This window comes from Meleagris gallopavo, chromosome 3 (assembly GCF_905368555.1).
Source record: "Meleagris gallopavo chromosome 3, MGAL_WU_HG_1.1, whole genome shotgun sequence".
Classification (NCBI taxonomy): Eukaryota; Metazoa; Chordata; class Aves; order Galliformes; family Phasianidae; genus Meleagris; species Meleagris gallopavo.
In genome coordinates this window covers 25563987-25581716 of record NC_139406.1, presented here as the reverse complement: position 1 = coordinate 25581716, position 17730 = coordinate 25563987, and the positions used below count along the sequence as shown (strand labels likewise).

The window sequence follows — 17730 nt, the reverse complement described above, 5'->3', positions numbered from 1 at the left end:
AGTCCTTTCAGCAAGTGAAGGCTGAAACCTTATGCAAAATAATATGTAAATTAGTTGTTAACTAATTTTAACTTTTACAACATAGTGATACATGAAACTTTATACTTGTTAAGAGACTGGAATATTTTTTCTCTATATTCATCATGCTGGGATTAATTAAGTTTACCATATTTAGCTAATCCTACAGCTAAGTAGCATTAGTTAGTCTTTGCAATTAGAAGATAACCTCAGTCAAGAGTTTAACATGAATTCACATCAGTAGTCCATGAGTGTCTGGGCCAACAATCTCTGTTTAAATTTGGAGTTATTATAATTATTAAGTTTATTCAGGCTAAGCATATTCTCCAGTGGTACTCTCTTTCAAAACTGCTATAATAAACAACTGCTATAATAAAGTAATATAAACAAAAACTTATGCACAGAAATGACCAAGATAGTTTTTTTCCGTTCTGTAACAAAGTGCATGGGTGGGAAATCATAGAATTTCTCAGCACCGAGACATAATCTGTACTACAGTTTTTAATTGATTTCCGCATTGCTATGCTTGAGGTTTTTAAAGAAAGTCACAAAAAATGCTCTGGAGAACAACCTCAAATATATTATGACAAGATTTGAATTTGGGCTCAGTGAGAAAAACCTGGTCTAGGAAAGGGGTTTGACTCTGAACAGTGCACATGCAGGCAGTGTGACAGGTTCGGAATGATGAATGTACTAATGGTGAATTAACTTGACGGACAGGTTAAATATGTGAAAAGTTACTTCTGAGGAGAACAGAAACAAAATAAGAGAGAGACAGAAAAAAGAAAGGATAAACTTTCATCAGTGGCCATCTGGGAAGCCCTTAGATGAGCATCCTTCCCCATGCATCCTTTCTAATGCAGCACGTGGTTCTCCCAGTAACAGTTTTCCTATAGTGACTGTGTGGTTTTCTCTGGGACCTGCTCAAAATCCAGGGTTGCTGTGCCTGCATATGATGCTACTAGTTATGCCTGGACCATGCTTATGCATGGCAAATGCTGCATGATACTGTATGAATATTATTGGGTCCCCTAGTATTAACCAAACCCAAAGAAAGAAAAAGAGGGGAAAAAAGAAGTGATATTCATACTAGCAGCAACCCTTTCCTGTGAGAATTTACCTTGGCAATGCTGAATTTACATCTGCTATGGGCATAACCATGTGAAAGCAACTGAATAAGAATGAGGAAAAATATTGCTGTGGAGGCTCTGGAAGTGGTAGTTTGGGTATGAAGTTGCAGAGCTGCTAGTGGAAGTCAGGTTTCAGGGTTGCAAGTAGAAAGTTCTGAGTGATACTGAGATACCAAAGTCACTGTGCAACAATCACAGTAGTGGTAGACCTGAAAACCTTTGTGAAAGGCAGGTGTCATAGAGGGTAATGTATAGTTTTAGTAAGTGCTGTAGAACACATTTTAGCATCAAAAGCATTAAATGCTATGTTTCTATGGGTTTTTCTTCCCCAAAAGTTTACCAAGTTTTGTCCATTTTTCTGATGTCATACACAAATAGGCATTTTGTTTCTAATATTAATAAAATTTTCCAGGGATTTGTTACGTCATATTTTGGCAGCTCTCCTAAAGAAGAAATCTCTTTCCTTCCTTTCTTTTAACATCATACTATTACAGTTCTGTACACAATCACAATATTTCATGGCAGTCATTGAGAGGTTCTTTTGCTTAACGCTTTCTTGTGCTTGTTATGTAGTCTGCCCAAAAATATATGCCTGGGGAAAAGCATAGTCTGCAAAAATGAGCCTGTTAATCAGGTTTCTGGAAGTGGAGTCAAACTGCTCAGCTATTTCTATTTGCTGCATCTTTCCTTTGCAGCACTTTCTGTCTTGAGCTGGTAAATGATGTTATTGATCTGTGCACTGTTGATCTGCACAAAAGAAATCAAAGCTTCATTTGTTCAGGCTCCTTACTATTCTGTTTTTTTCTAACAGACACGCCCCACTCATGACCCTTTTTCCTTCTTCTGGTTATTTGCCCCCTGTTAGGACAGCCACCACAGAAAATGTCATCTTGCCAGATGTGCTGCCCTTTGCTGACCACCTAGTTGTCCTTTGTGTGACTCAAGGAAAGGAGGAATTCTGCTCTCCAGAAGGAGAGAATATTCTTTTCCATTATCATCTGCATGTTCCTGCGTGATAGTAGATAAGGTCAAGAAGAGAAATGCCCTTTTTCCCTGCAAAGCTTTGGAATACATTTTGCTCTCTGAAACATCTTGTGTACATCAGCATGTGCAGCTACAATTACTGCTCTGCTGAGCTGCTATACATTTTTGCTTCTCATCATGGCTCCCTTTTTCCTTCTTCACTTTCAAGTATTGATCTTGATGGGTTCTCTGATAACCACTACTACAGAGGACTTCCAGGGCTGCCCACTGTGTTGTTCAGGCTGCTTTGATGGTTGTAATATGTGACAGTAACACATATCTATCAGGACTCAGACCTCCTTAGGATGTTTGCATTGTACATGTTCGTGTCCTGGCCTACATTAGGAAGAGCACTGTCAGCAGCACCTTTTACTGCTCAGCACTGGTTAGGCCAAATCTGGAGTGCTGTGTCCAGTCCTGGCCTTCTTAGTACAAGGAAGATGGGAACTGACTGGTGCGAATCCAATGAAGACTCATAAAAACAAGCATCTGGAGCGTCCTTCATGTGAGCAGAGGCTGAGAGAGCTGGGACTGTTCATCTTGAGGAAGAGGAAGCTCAGGTGAAATGTTATCTGTTTGTCTAAATACCTGATTTGGATGAGTGAGAAAAAGAGCCATGCTTTTCTCAGTAGTACCCCTTGACAGGGGAAAAGGCAATGGACACAAATTAAAACACACACAACTCCATCTGAACGTTGGAAAACCCTTTTTTTACTGGAGGCCTGGTGGTCAAACAGTGGAACAGATTGCCCTGAGAGGTTGTGAATCTTCCTCCTTGGAGATCCCCAAAACCTCTTGGGCACTCTCCTGGACAGTCTGCTCTAGGTGGCCCTGAATGATCATAGAGGTCCTGATGACCTCTGGAGATCCTTTCCAACCTGTGATTCTGTGAAATCTCAAGTAGGTAGTTCTATAATACTATCTAGCCACCTAGTGTCTCTGATCTTTGCTCTAAGGGTACCTTTTATATAGACAGATCCAGCATGAGGGATTGATAAAACTGTAGGTATATTGGGAAGGGTAGAAGAAAGAGGGGAACCCTGAAAGTCCCTTCAGAACCTGAAGCATTCACATCCCTGCTGCCCACATCGATGAGTGCATCCACAGAGATAAGTATATTTCTGCAGAAGGGTTCTGAGTGACCTAATATGTAAGCATTTGGGAAAACATGACTTCAGGGAAGTCTGGGGAATGATCTAAAGTGAGCAGATTCATCCTGTTGTTCTGAGCAAGGATGAATTTTTACAGGCTCCTGGCACGACATGCTGCCAGGCTCTGATTCAGATGTGAGATGGAGGCTGCCTCTTAAAGATAACCTCCTGATGTGCTCGCATGTAAAGTGAGTATTGAGTGCTTTTGAAAGTGCTGTTCTGCTGGAGTATCTTTACTGAGAAACTCTTAAATTCTCTTTCTCTCCTCCCCAATTTCAAAGAATGTATTCTATTTTTTTTTTTCCAGAAATGCTATTTAATATAATTGTTTGTATTTTTTAAAAATTTATAACAGTCTCAGTCATCAAAGTCTTTCTGATTTATTTGCTACTGTATTTCAAATGCATACATTTATTCCTAGTTTTCGGTCAGGCATTACACCTGCCAATTTTGTTTGACACTTGTTACAAGTTAGACTTCTTCGCATTAATTTCTAGTGCAAATCTAATAGCTGCAATAGAAACTTTGAAGCACTTTGGAACAATTTTTGAGTTCCCAATGATGAGAAATCCACTGCAGCATTGTTTTAATGTTCCAATGGTTAATTTCCTTTTTTTTTTTTAAAGTGTACTTGTTTGTTTCTCACTTTGAATTTGTCAGTCCCCAGCCTTCAGAATTTACTATATTTTTCACTAGATTGTTTCTTGCCTGTTTTGATAGTTACCAAGTTTTAGACTTCACATAGGTTTTGATTTACGTAACCACATCTAGTAAGAAAACTACCTATTTCATTATTGGAAACTAGAAGTAAACACTTCTGGTAGAGAAACAGGACTGGAATGGGAACATAGGGAAAAAATGATTATTGAATAATGATGCTACCGATACTGCAGTGAAACTGTGCTTTGTAATTTTAAGCATTGCAATTAATTGATGGGGAGAAAAATGGTAATTTAAGACTGTAGTTCCAAGAAGAACTTATATAGAACTTCATGTTGTATAATAGTTTGGATCTCTCTTGATTTTCCCCTTTAGAAATCCATTAACTATAGTTCACTTCAGAATTCTGTGCTGTTATGTAGCATCCTTCTGAAGAGGATGCAGCTTTGACTTGGCCAGGGTTAAAGGAATTGCTACTGCTGTTATGGGTTTCTGCTCTTAATATTTATAGACAAAGCTCAAAAGGGAAACATAGCATAGAGGAACGTTGTATTAATTTTCTCTCGTGCTTTTCAACAGTTTCATCACTAAAAAAGTAAAAGCATAGCGTATTGTCATCTGATCCTGAATACACGTGCCATTGTTGGGCTACATAGAGTTTTGTGAAGTTGTCTTTCTCCTGACAGAGTCCTACCAAAAATTGTAATAGGGTAAATCTGTCTTCTTGACTAATTAGACTTTTCTGTGCTTGAAACAAGACCAGTGACGTGCAGCAGAAAGAGGAGAAGTAAAATGAGGAAGAAAATGTTAAAAGCAAGTTATAGAGTAAGTCAAAGTCTGTTTTTTTTTTGTTGCTGTTTTTTTTTTCCCCTACTTATGTGTTCAGGAATAATCTTGAGGTGGGTTGAGATGATGGTTGCTATGTCACAAAGTCCCCTTTTCCTATAGGAGGATGGACCAAATGTTGTTCTAGAGAATTGGTTCACTACTGATGGTCTTTGGGTTGCCTGTTCCAAATCCTGTATGCCATTTAGCAATCCCATTCAATGAAAGAAAAGATTCTGAGACATGGAGAGCACCAGATAGTATGCAATCAGAACACTCATAGGTCCCTTATTGTGCAGTTATTTTAAAGTATTCGTTTTCTGGCAGTCAACCTATTTCTGTTCTATCCTCTTTTGCTAATGGTTGTGGCTAATTTTTTGGCAGAGGCTGTAATGAATGTTTGCTTCCTGATGCCATTTAAACCCAGATTTCTAGACAAAAGAAATGAATTATTAGTTTGAAAGCTTCTCAGGAACAAGAACAAGTGATGATTTACAGAGTTGTTTACTACCTCTGTGACAGTCATTAAGAAATAAAAGTTCATGTTTGGTTAAAATTAATGAATTAAGAGTTTATTGTGAACATAATTTTGTGAAGTACATTGCAGCCACATTTTTCGTTCTTGGTTTTTATTCTCAAGGTTTGTGATGTACCTAACACACGAAAAAAACATAGTTTTTATATAAACTAAAATTTAGTTTCTTGTATATTATATCCTGTTGCTACTGAAAATTGATATTTCCTATCACAATTCTCTGCTATCTACTAAATCTACAATGCTTTCTATTCATAAATTGGTTGAACTTTCAATTTTTGTTCTGAAACCTTACGTTATTCTAAAATCAAGGAAGATATTGTGTCATAAATGCTTCTTTTTCTCTTCCTCTTCCCCCTTTTTAAATAAAGTACCTTTGATTCTAAGCATAAGAATATAAATAAAATTCCTGCAGGGTCAGAGCCATTGTCCATCTACCTCTATATTCTGTCCCCAAGGATGTCAAGAGAAGCTGCTATTAAAAGACAGCACACAAGCTTGCTCACTTCCTGTGGTCTGTTCCTTTCATATTTCCCCAGCATCCACAGTTGTGCTAGAAATGTCAGAGGGTCCTGCCCTGTCTTTTTATTATTGTCTTATGGACAAGTAGTCCAGGAATTTGTTTAATCTCTTTTAAACCTGGTGGTACACTGTGACCTCCTGTGGTGGTAAGTTCAAGAAGTTCACAGTCTGGTATATAAAGATGTACTTTCTTTTCATCTGTTTGAAATCAATTCTGTAGTATCACTGAGTGCCCTTTTGTTCCATTATTGCAGGGTTCAGTGAACAGTAGGCCCTTTACCTTTTCTAATGCTTTCATAATTTAAGACTTTCAGAGGTCATTCAGCTTAAAAGGTGATTTTAGCACTCAAGGAATTTTTTAAGTGGGGAACATGTTTTGTTCTTTGAATGTTGCCTGGCTTTTTAAAGTCCAAGTCAGAGGGTTTGACTTCTGGAATTCAAAACATGTGGACTGGCAAAAACCTCTTATGTATTTCCATCAGTTGCTCTCCCTACACAAAGTTTTTATGTACGGTCTGTAGTTTTTATAACTACCCTTCTGACACCTTAATACATGCAGTGTATTAAATCATAAAAATAGTAATTGCTGAAAATTTGTAATATTAGTAAGTTCTGTCAATTATGTTATGAAAATCAGTTATTTGTTTAGAAAAACTAGGGTATCTTCTTTTGTACTATTATGTACATTGAAATCAGTAGCCATAATCCAAGTGTTATTCTTTCCAAGAGAAAATTCTTTGATTACCTGTTAATACTCCCATTACACAACGTCTGAAAACAATCTTATAATGTGTTGGCCCACTTAGTGTGAATATTTGTAGTCTAACCATTTAATTATGGGCTCAGAGTCTTTCTTGAATATACTATGAAAAGGTAGTGCAATTTCCCTATAAGTTTTCCTGTCATTACATGTTTTTAAGAAGCTGTCCTGAACCAGAGATATTTCATTAATTATTGCCCTATTAATGCTGTGTGTATGAAAACTGTGAACAGCGCTTTTCCATAGTTCAGAGTGAAACAGCACACTTAGATTTATGTGCATATGTCAGCACTGAGATATCATACTCCTCAAGGGGAAATTGTTCTGGATAACATCAAGTGATTCTTCCATATGCCGAACAAGTTATGATTAACCTGTTAACACAGTGTTATTAAGGCTGACTAGCTGTGGAAATAGCGAGTCATAGTTGGAACATAACTTGTATAAAACGAGTGATTAGTGTATTTGTGATACAGTTGTTCTCAGTGAAAAAAGCAACAACTCCTGTGTTACTCTATTTGCAAGGAAGCACAACTTAGAGTGGAAAATATGTTAAATTTTCAACGCCAAACACCTGTCTGGGTTAAGGCAATGTCACTCAGAAAAGCAACTGTCAACACTGGTGGGTTGTTCCATGGGCTTCGGACCCTCTACACTATATGGCATTGGAGTCCAAATCAGGGACCTATCCAACAGACATATCTGTGAGCCACTAAGTATTATCTATTTCATGCCAGTTTTCCTACGTCACAGTCATTGGTATGGTTCAGAGCCTGAACTGGCCAGCATATGTCTGGAGATGCTGTGACAAAGTAGCCATGGTTAAAAACATTCAGATTAGGTTTGATTCTTAAAAAAAGAACTACTGTGCAATGAAGATCATTCCATTTTGCTAGATGTGTAAAATGCATAGCTATAATCTTATGCTGTGTCCTGTATCAAGAATGAATTTCTGTGAGTGATCATGATCACTGGTGATATCCCACACTGGATGTCTTCAGGCCTATTAGTGTACATTCACTCTAGTCGCATCACTGCAGCAATCTGTAATTGGAAGTTTCACTGCGCTTCTGAAAGTAACTGCATAAAATCTGCAGAAAAATAGTCCATTACAAACCCATGTAGACAGCCAAATTATGGCAGCTCATCGTCCTTTAGATTGCCGTGGAAAAGAACACCCACTTACATAATTGAAGAAAATCTGGCACTTCTGAGAGAAAAGATGCCCAGAGCAACAAACACACTCAAGGTTGGATAAGCTCTGACAGCCAAGAATCATGGGCAGAAGTCCTGGATACCTCTCAATCAAGGCTGGAAAACCACAGGCTTCCCTGCAAGACATTAACCAAAAGTGAATGCTGTGTGCCCTGATGTGTAACATCAGTGCCCAAATACTCATCTCCAGGGTATGGAAAATGATAAGCTTGTCAGAAAAGCCTGAGAATAAAATTTCTAAAGCAATCCAAGTTCACATCAGGACAAAAAGGCATGTTTTGACTAGTTAGTGGCAGTGATGACTCACATCAAATATTGCTTCCAGCACAATTTCAAAGCAGCTACAGGCTTTGTGGTTATGGCTTGCTTTGGTGGAACAGTTTGCTTTTAATAGTGTCAAAAATACTGCACTGTAAATTAATACTGCATTTACTAATGGATACACATGCCAAGTGTAGACATGCAATGACAGCTATTAGCAGTGATACTCTAGCTTTTGTTTGGCCCTGAAATGGTTGGACTTAATGATCTTTGAAGGTCTCTTCCAACTGAACTGTTCTATTCCGTTTGCTCTTTCAGTGGGATTGTTGAATTCTTCTTGGCATCACTTTGTGTTAGTATTTATATAATATGTATATATTCTGTCAATTCCTAGAAAAATATCATGAAAAAAGTCAAAGACTGCTGTACATTCTATGACTCAGTCCTGGAATCCCAACTCTTTCTACCTAAAGAACCACCCTACACAGAAGTATCGACTTCTGTAGTATCAAACTTATGTGTAGTGACTTCTGAAATACGTTGAGTGTTCCCAAGCTTTACATACTAATTGTGTGTGTTCTGAAGATGAAAGGTAAAGACGTTATATTTCATGGTACTTGGGGAGAATACTTTTGTGCCATGGTGAAATCAAAAAGGAACCTCTGTGATTAACAGAACTCTCAACTTCTTGAATCATTAAACCATTCTTGAAATAGAGAACAGGAATGTTGCCAAGAATCAACAATGCTCGTGGATATGAGCATTTTAGGTGAGAAATTCTGTCTTAGCAATCCAAAGATGACTGATATCTCTTGTATCTTCTCAGACCCAAGTTCCAAAACTGCGTTTTGGCTATCTTCTGGCTATCTTCTGGTGCACATTAAGCATCTGTTGTTTATCTTTATGCCAGTATAAGAATTTGCATATCAGTTTGTTTTCAGTTGTTCTTTAACATGATTCTAATGCAGTTCAGCCTATTTGATGCTGACTAATTGAGCATTTGAAGTCAAAGAGCAACTGAGGTCGTCCCCCTGGACTGCTGTATGGCCTTTGATATGGTCACATGTCACATTCTTATTCAAATTGGAGAGATGTGGATTTGAAGAGTGGACTGTTCAGTGGATAAATAATTGGTTGGAAGGTCACAGCCAGAGGGTTGTGGTCAGCAGCTATATCCAGGTGGAGGCTGATGATGAGTGGTGTCCTTTGTCTTGGGATCACTGCTCTTCAACATCTTTATAAATGAAATAGACAGTGGGATTGAATATACCCTCAGGAAGTTTGCTGATGACATCAAGCTATGTTGTGCAGTTGATACAACAGAAGGGAGGGATGCCATCAAGGGAAACCTGCCTGGACAATCTGGAAAAAGGGGCCCATGTGAATCTAGGTGAGATTTGAAGATGACAAGTGTAGACTGTTTGAGTTGGGGCAATCTAAGGCGTGTACAGACAAGGAGAAGAGCAACCTTGCTGTAATGGACTTGGGGCTCTCAGTGGATGACAGGCTTGACATGAACCAGAAGTGTGCACTTGTATCCCTGAAAGCCAAGAGTATCCTGGACTGCATCAAAAGAGAGATGATTGTCCCCCTCTTCTCTGCCTTGTGAGGGTCCATCTGTAGTGCTTTGTCCAGGCCACAAGAATGATGTAGAACTGTTGCAGAGGGTCCAGGGTGCCGGAGCACCAATCTTAGGGAGAAAGGGTGGGGGAGCTAGGCTTGTTCAGGTTGGAGAAGGATTTGGGGAGACGCCATTGCTACCTTCCTGTGCCTAAAGAGTGCGTATAAACAGGAGGGAAACCAACTTTTTACACAGGCAGATAATGAGAGGACAAGGGGGAATGGTTTCAAACTAAAAGAGAGGAGTTCAGATTAGATGTTTTGAGGACGTTCTTTACTCCCAGGGTGGTGAGGCGCTGGCACAGCTGCCCAGAGAAGCTGTGGGTGCTCCATCTCTGAAGGCCAAGGTTGGATGGGGCTCTGAGCAGCCTAGCTGCTGGGTGGCAGCCCTGCCGTGGCAGAGGCAGTGGAGCTAAGTGATATTTAAGATCCCATTCAAGCCATTCTATGATTTGTGATTTTGTGATTCTACAATTTTATGACTCTGTGAATGCATAGTATTAATGGGGAGCTGAAACTTCTGTAAAGTCTTTCTGTTGGCAGTAGTGGGAAGTAAAAATTTCACATTTATTTTGTGTAGAGTTACTGTAAGTTTTTGTAAGTTACTCCATTAAAGTGGAGTTAAGAACAAGTATCATTCCTGTGTTACAGAAGTGCAGCTGATGTTCTAGGTACAGCTAAATATCACAAAAAATATTGCAATGCACCACATTTTTTTTCTGTTCTTAGTAGTCTGTTTTATGTTGTAACAGCATTGTATTTTACCCTATATCCACCGATGAGTTCTAGTACCAGGCATATACCTCGTGAGTCAGGTGGATTGTATAGTTTGGCTATATAGTCAAGCCATATTCAAATATATAAAATGGTCAGGTCCAATTCAATTAGAGAAGAATAACTTTTTATTCTCTAATAACAAAATTTTCACGAATATGCATATGACTTCTGCCCCTAGGTCTAAACTTGGGAACATTTAATCCTTGTTTTCAAAGTCCCTGGGACTTGGAGGTATTTGGAATATTTCTGCCAGAACTAGAGCTCAGGGTTCTTCTTAAACCAATTTTTTTTTTAACAGGAGACGTGTCTGAGACAGCTAGTGTTACATGCCTTTCTGGTATTTACCCTCTGGTCATGTTATGTCTATATTACAAGACCTTTCACTTTCATTCTTACCACCTAACTCACTCAACTTCCTCCCCAGTGCTGATACCTTTTATCATGACATAGAAGAAAATGAGATTGCTTTAACATGATTTATTTTCAACAAAATCACATTTGCTTTTACATATGTTTTTTCTTAACTCTTAATATACTTGCCTATGAGTTTTTTATTATTATTTGGTCTGTTATTGTTCCAGGAATTGAATCTAAACCAACCAGTTCTTTTCTCCATTTTTTTCCCAGCCTTCTAAAGGCATTTCTCTCTTCCAGCCTGACAGAACATTCTACATCTTTCCCAAGTTTTGAGATGACAATGTTAGCTCTCTTAGTATCACAGCTGATTTTTACTAGGCCAGGATAATTTGAAAACACCATACTTCCATAATCCTCTTCTTACTTAGAAATTTTTAAAACCTCTTCCTTACAGTTAGTTTTATTTTAACATCTGATCACAGTTAAAGCTTTCAGAGAGGACTGAAGAGAGATATCAAGTGCTTCTGTTCTTCTATTTCCTTATACTATCAGCTGATAGATTGAAAGAGTACAGTAGCAAAGCGTGTTTTTTTTTTTTTTCTTCTTTATTTTCCTTTCAGTTCCCCATGGTTCTATTTTGTTTTGTGCCCTGAACATTTTGTCTCTGTTCCTGTTTGCATCTACTTCTATGTGATCGCTGAAGAGCTTGGGTTTCGTCAGATTGGTCTTTTCCTGTCCTTCCTAGATGTGGTGATAATGTGTTTTTAGGGTATGCCAGGTAAAATTTACATGTCTGCATACAGTGCAGGTTGGGCAGGAAAGCAGTGAGATACAAACATGTGGGCTGCAGAAGATACCAATGGGAAAAAAAAAAAAACAACGATAAGACCGTGAGAAGAATGCAACTGCAGTACAAAGCAATGAGACTTGAGCGTAAGGGATGATTGGGCAGAACCAAAAGGTTATCAGAAAGGAGCTGAACTAATCTTAATGGAGGAATTAGAGAAAGATGAGTGGAGAACAGAAATGGAATTCCTTCCCCATCCAGTTCCTTTTCCAAGATGGGGAAGAAGATGCCTCCACATTCTGGCAGGTATACATATATTAGGGTTCAGTTTTGGTTATCAAATGCAGGTGTGAAGGAAACAAACTGACAATGAGAGAAGTAAGCAGCAAGTTATTATTGCTAATGGCCGCTTGGGATCTGTCTGAGTTGAACACTGCAGTTGTAGATGGTAGATGATGAATAGACTGATAAGTCAACTAAAACAAATGGTAAGGCTTACTTAGGGACATAATACGCAGATTGGTATGTTTCCAGAGACGCCTACTTAAGTATGCAGAATCTTTCTCTCAAATCCAGTTGTGCTTGCTCAAATATGTGATGGAGTTTGGAACATATATATACCATCAAATACATAATCTTGTGTGTGTGTAATGAAGAAGTACCTTTTGCTGGTTCAGTCTGGGATATGCATATGAAGAATTAGTTTCACAACGTTAGTGTGAATACTAGTATCCTCTTCCAAGAAGCTATTAGTAAATTCTGCTTATGGCCTGTTTGTCTGAAGTTATTTTCCATGTCCAAATATATGTAGTGTTTTAATGGTATTTGACATTCATTGTGTAGATACACAAAATGCTTCTCTGAATTGAGGATTTGGATATAGTCTTATATAACTTTATTTAACCTATACAATACTGTGTATTAAATTTTGATGTTTTAGTGCATCAAGGTGAATGAATTGTTCTGCCTTACAATTCCTTAGACCCTGTGGAATGATTTGGCAAAGTAATTATTTTGCAATGCAGCTTTTAATCAAAAACCACTAATCACAGGAGAACTACACTCTTTACTGTAAACAAAATGGCTAATACAGTAAAACCTTGAAAAAATAAAGTCAATTTTGAAACGTTAGAATGCTGTGGATTTTTTTAATCATGAAGTTGAATCTTGAAACTGCACTTTTAAAATTACATGCAATGCAATTTCCTCAACATTTTCTTAAATTAGTTCTCTAAAATCAACCTTCCTTAGTGGTTAACAGAAATTTTCTTGTATTTAAAAAAAAAACAACAAAGAAAAACCAACAAAACCAAACAATGTATAACTTTATTCTGATGAGAGTTTAAAATTCAATGTTATTTTTTGAATGTTATTCCAGAGTGAATTTGACATGCTTCTTTTTTTTGTCTTGCTGTCTTGCACAGGTATCATTTTTCTTGTTCATTATTTTTGTGGTGTATACCATGCTGCCCTTCAACATGAGGGACGCTATAGTTGCCAGCGTCTTGACCTCTGCATCTCATACGATTGTGCTGAGCGTCTGTCTATCAGGTACAGCTGTTATAAAGGAGCACTTGGTTTGGCAGGTAGGTGCTTTATGAAATTAATGATTAATTGCACACTTAATATCCCAGTAAGTAAGACCATGAGTTTCCCAACTGGTTCTTCTCCATTTCTGAATTGCCACAGACTCAATTCATAGCTAGCCACTCTCTAATCCTGAAGCTGTCAGCAGTGTTATGTCTTGCTGAAACACGCGCTTAAGTGGTAGAATCTACAGCCACACACACAGTGCTTAGTGTTAAGATTATCATTGATAATAAAGAATTCTGTGATATAGCCTTACTCTGGTAGGTGCATTGCCACACATCTACATAAAACACATTTCTTCTCACCTCATCAAAACCTAACTTGTAGGCTTAAAAAAAGAATTTTTTTCCAGGTAGCAGTGTTGTTTTTGACTCAAAAAAAAAAAAAAAAACACTCCAGAACACATTGCTCCTTGGAGTAGCCTCATCTGGGTTTTCTGGAAAGAAATTGCCCTCCTGAAGTCCAATGTAGGGCTTGTCCTCCTTCTGTATTTCTCAGCCTTTTATTGGAATTTTACAGCCTCCTCTTGGCCAAGCTCACTGCAGACATCGTGACATTTAGAAAATGCACCTGTATTTGCAGTTGGGTTTTGGCTTGTAACTTAACTCTAATCATTTTGCTAGAGAACATATGACAGAGGAATAATTGCAAAAATAAAAAAATAAAAAATAAAAAAAATCCAAATAATGGGAGTTGTTTTTCCTCTCTGTTCTGGAGAATAGCTTTCAAATAGTGAAATATCACATTTTTCTATCATGGTATTGCGATGAACCTAGGTGTCCTTGTTAGAGATCTGTAAAAAAAAGAGTAAAATGTAAAAAAGTAAATTTCATTTTGAAAAGCATGTACATGCTTTTTTGTATATTTGTATCATCTCAGGGAAGCAAAATTCTTTTAACTTCCGCATCAAAATTGCAACAAGGCTTAAAAGTAAATACTTAAATGCTTAAAAGTAAAAGTAAAGATACTAAGTCTAACAGAAGAACAAGGAGGGAAGGCATTGTCTTATTTCTTCCAAACAGCATGAAATATGAAACAAGTAGTTTCAACTTACCATTTAAGTTATGTCATCTTTGTTTGAAAAATGTGCCTCAGAACATATCTTCAAAATTACACTGATTTTACAAAAGTAAACTGCCTTGTAATTAGTGGTTCAGGAAAATCCATTTTATTTCCAGACATAGCTGCAGACCTGTGTTATCTGGAGTATTGCAGTTGAAGTCCGATAAACAGTAGATGTTCTCTGTAGAAATATTCAAATGGTGCCATATGTGGCTTTGCATTTCTCCACTTAATTTAGGTTAGTTGTTTCTGAGCTTGCTGAATTGTGCTGTATGCTAAGCAATAACCATGGTCACCTGCAGTCAAAATGTAATTTTAATAATTCATTGATATGGTATTGTTGATTGTATATAAGCTGAGGAGAATTTTATTCATGGTTTTGTGTTGACTTATAGGTTAGGGTATCAAAACACATTAATGTGTGTGCCACTCTTTCCCTAAAAATGTTTTAGAGATGCTGTTTGTGGAACTTATTTATTTTTTCTGACCATTATAATCAGGTGCAACTAAAACAAAACTTTCAGAAAATGTTACGTTTTAGAAACAGAATATCTCTAGAATCAAAGAAATAAATTATGGACTCTGTTGCATCTTTGAGCCCTTCTGCAGCCTACAGTTTCTTTCAGAAAGAGTGGAATCTTTGAGCAGTTTGTAGATTTGTTATGAGTATTTAACTTCAAGGATATTATTAATTTTCTATTCCCTCTTTGTGAAATGTATTAAATGTTCTCTGTGCTTTGGCAGTTGATGAAAGTGCTGAGTGCACTGAGCTGTCATGGATATTGGACTCGGTCATGGAAGGGACTGAAAGCCATTATCGCAGCTCACTGTGCCCTCTGTATGCATTTAGATGACTGTTTATACTATGTGTAAGCAGAAAAATGCTTTGTGTCCTTTTATTTGAAATGAATAAGTACAAAAGAAACAGTTGGATTACAGATATTGATTATAGTAAAAAGAGAAATAATGCTGGTCAATGATATGCCTCAAGTTGATTTAGGATAAATGTATGCAATTAATAAAAAACTGAAGAGGGGTATAGTTATTGAAAAGGCTTGAAATGTTGAATCTTTTTTTTTCTGACTGAAGAAGGATGTTGTTGAGGCCTGAAATGAAGTTGTTTCACAGAGCTCAGTCACTAAAACCTCAAGATGAGGAACTGGCGGTACACTGACATTTGAAAGCTTAGAAAAACACACTCAGGGCTGAGCTCAGTAAATCCATGGTTAGGGAGATGCACTGAGTTTTGACAAAAGTATATTATTTTGATTTCTGGGCTACTGGTCCATCTCAGCAAAAGAGAAAAAAAAACCATGCATTGAATGTGGTGTTTTTTCTACTATGTGCTTAAAAAGCAGAAGACTAGTAGTATAACAGATCTGCTGGTGGGTAAATAACAGATTTAGCATACATAATGTGTATATATAGCACGTATCCTTTTGTAAAGAGTGCGTGCATCTCCTTTGAAACTACTTTCTGTATATTGGAAGACTGATAAATTTCCTCTGAGTTTTCTGTTCTCTGGCCTGAAGAAGTTCTTTCAGTCTTTTTCATACGGTGAATTCTCCTTGCTTTTTCTTCCACCCGGTAGCCCCCTGCTGGACTTTCTTCAATTTTTCAGCATCTTCCAATCACTCTTGCTGTTAACCTGTAGCATTTTGGAAGTTATACATACTTTTAGTCTATCAGCAGAGGAAAATGAGTGTCTATGTTGAGCTTAGGCAGATCCTATCTTACTGATTTTGCCACTCCTTTTATTGTCTTTTGTCAAGTTTTACAATTTTTATTTTTATTTTTATTTTTACAAAATTGGCTTCAATAAAAAGGGCTTAGTATGCCTAGATTATCAAGTGTTGGTTGTGGTCAGAGGTAAAAATTTCCTGCTGATATAAACAATTTGACTCTCACTCCTTATTACCAGAGCAGTGTGTGTTTTCTGGGGAGGTGGGATCATCCCTGTTGTAAAAATTGGCAATGATGGAGACCTTCTTTCACAAGTCTTGACATTTTTTTTCCATTATTGCTGAATGCTAGTGTTAAAATCTTCTTTCCTAGTAGGAATTTGTCTGGTCTTGTTATTTAGCTTTCGTCTGCTAGACTTGCAGACCCAGTAGTATCCAATTTCTTTATCTCTCATGAGAGTACTTCCAGATTATCATGAATTCACATCATAACCTTTTTATCAGTAAAATATTTATTTTAGGCAACCTTCATCAGTTGCCTGCTTTTATACTAGCTCACCCCTTCATCACTTTCACAGCTCTTCTCTAAATCCTTCCCTGTTTTTCATCAAAGTCTTTTTTGCAACATGGATGTTAGCAATAAGGAACACTCGAGGAGCAGCTGCAGAGGTTCCAAACGCTGATGGGGGCTGAGCCCACAAAGGGGTTAGTGTGTGCTGGTGCTCAACACAGAGGCTTACAGCTCTGTGCAGAGCTGAATGCACAGGAATGGGATCTGTGACAGCAAGGAGGAAAAAATGAGTCCCATGTGCAAGCTTCAGCTTATAAAAAGCAATTGTGTATCTATGTTTTTTTTTTTTTTTCTGTTGACAAAATTAATCCTAACCCTATCTAGGCACATAGTCTGGAATCCAGGACTCTCCCTCTTTCCACACGAACATCCTACTACTATACAGAGAATCCATACTATACACGGTTTTCTGTCTGCTCCTGGCAGCCTTGTGGTCAGGACCACTGCAGAACACATCTCCATTTATGCTGTTAAGGCATTTGGCTCGGAAGACTTCAACAGGTCAACATCCTTTTCAGTTATTGCTGGAATGAGAAGTATTTCACTGCCGACTTACCATAAACACATAACCTATTTCTCCCAAAACCAGAGCAGATTCTGATCAAATAGCTGTGGTTTTCCTGCTTTATTATCAACTACTCAACCATTCTGATCTCACAATGGGCTGATGCTATCAATACAGGCCTTTTGTTTTTAATTTGTTAAAAATAAGCTAACCAGTAACCTTAAACGTGCCAGAAGGTTGTTGTTTTTACTCTCTCAACAAAAGAATTTATTGGTTTGTAATCCTTTTTCCTAGCTAAGCATAGGGATTTTCGAAATGTTGGATAACTCACTACAAAATGTCACTCGTTTTTTTTTTAATCTAGTGTTCCTGACTTTTTTGATTTTTTTGGAAGGGGAGCTGCTGCTGGCAGCATTGAAGATGTGGTCCCTTCTAAAGGTACAGATCTGTAAATGTCTCAGCATGCATATATATATATATATACACACACACATTGTTTTAGTCAATGTTCAAGAAAGCGTACAGCAAAAAGAAATAAATTGTAATAAATTTTATTTAAGTAGTGTTTGATTTTAAATTCTGTTCACAGTTCCTTTCTCCAAGGCTGGGTAAATTCTAAGGCAGTGTTTGGTCCTGGCAGACAAAAACAAATGCTAAATGGAAATTATTTTAATTTAGA

The 17730-nt window shown here is 37.5% G+C and overlaps 1 protein-coding gene across 2 annotated transcripts in view; it reads left to right on the top strand.

Annotated features, from left to right (window-relative positions):
- Positions 1-17730, top strand: part of ADCY2 (adenylate cyclase 2) — a 203550-nt gene that overhangs the window by 46982 nt on the left and 138838 nt on the right. For both annotated transcript variants that reach the window (XR_014882352.1, XM_085220468.1), the window contains exon 3: positions 13066-13227. Coding sequence is in view for 1 of the 2 variants with exons in the window: in XM_085220468.1 (XP_085076594.1) it covers positions 13066-13227 (162 nt within the window). In the remaining variant the exon portion in view is untranslated. The remainder of the gene's footprint in view (positions 1-13065; positions 13228-17730) is intronic.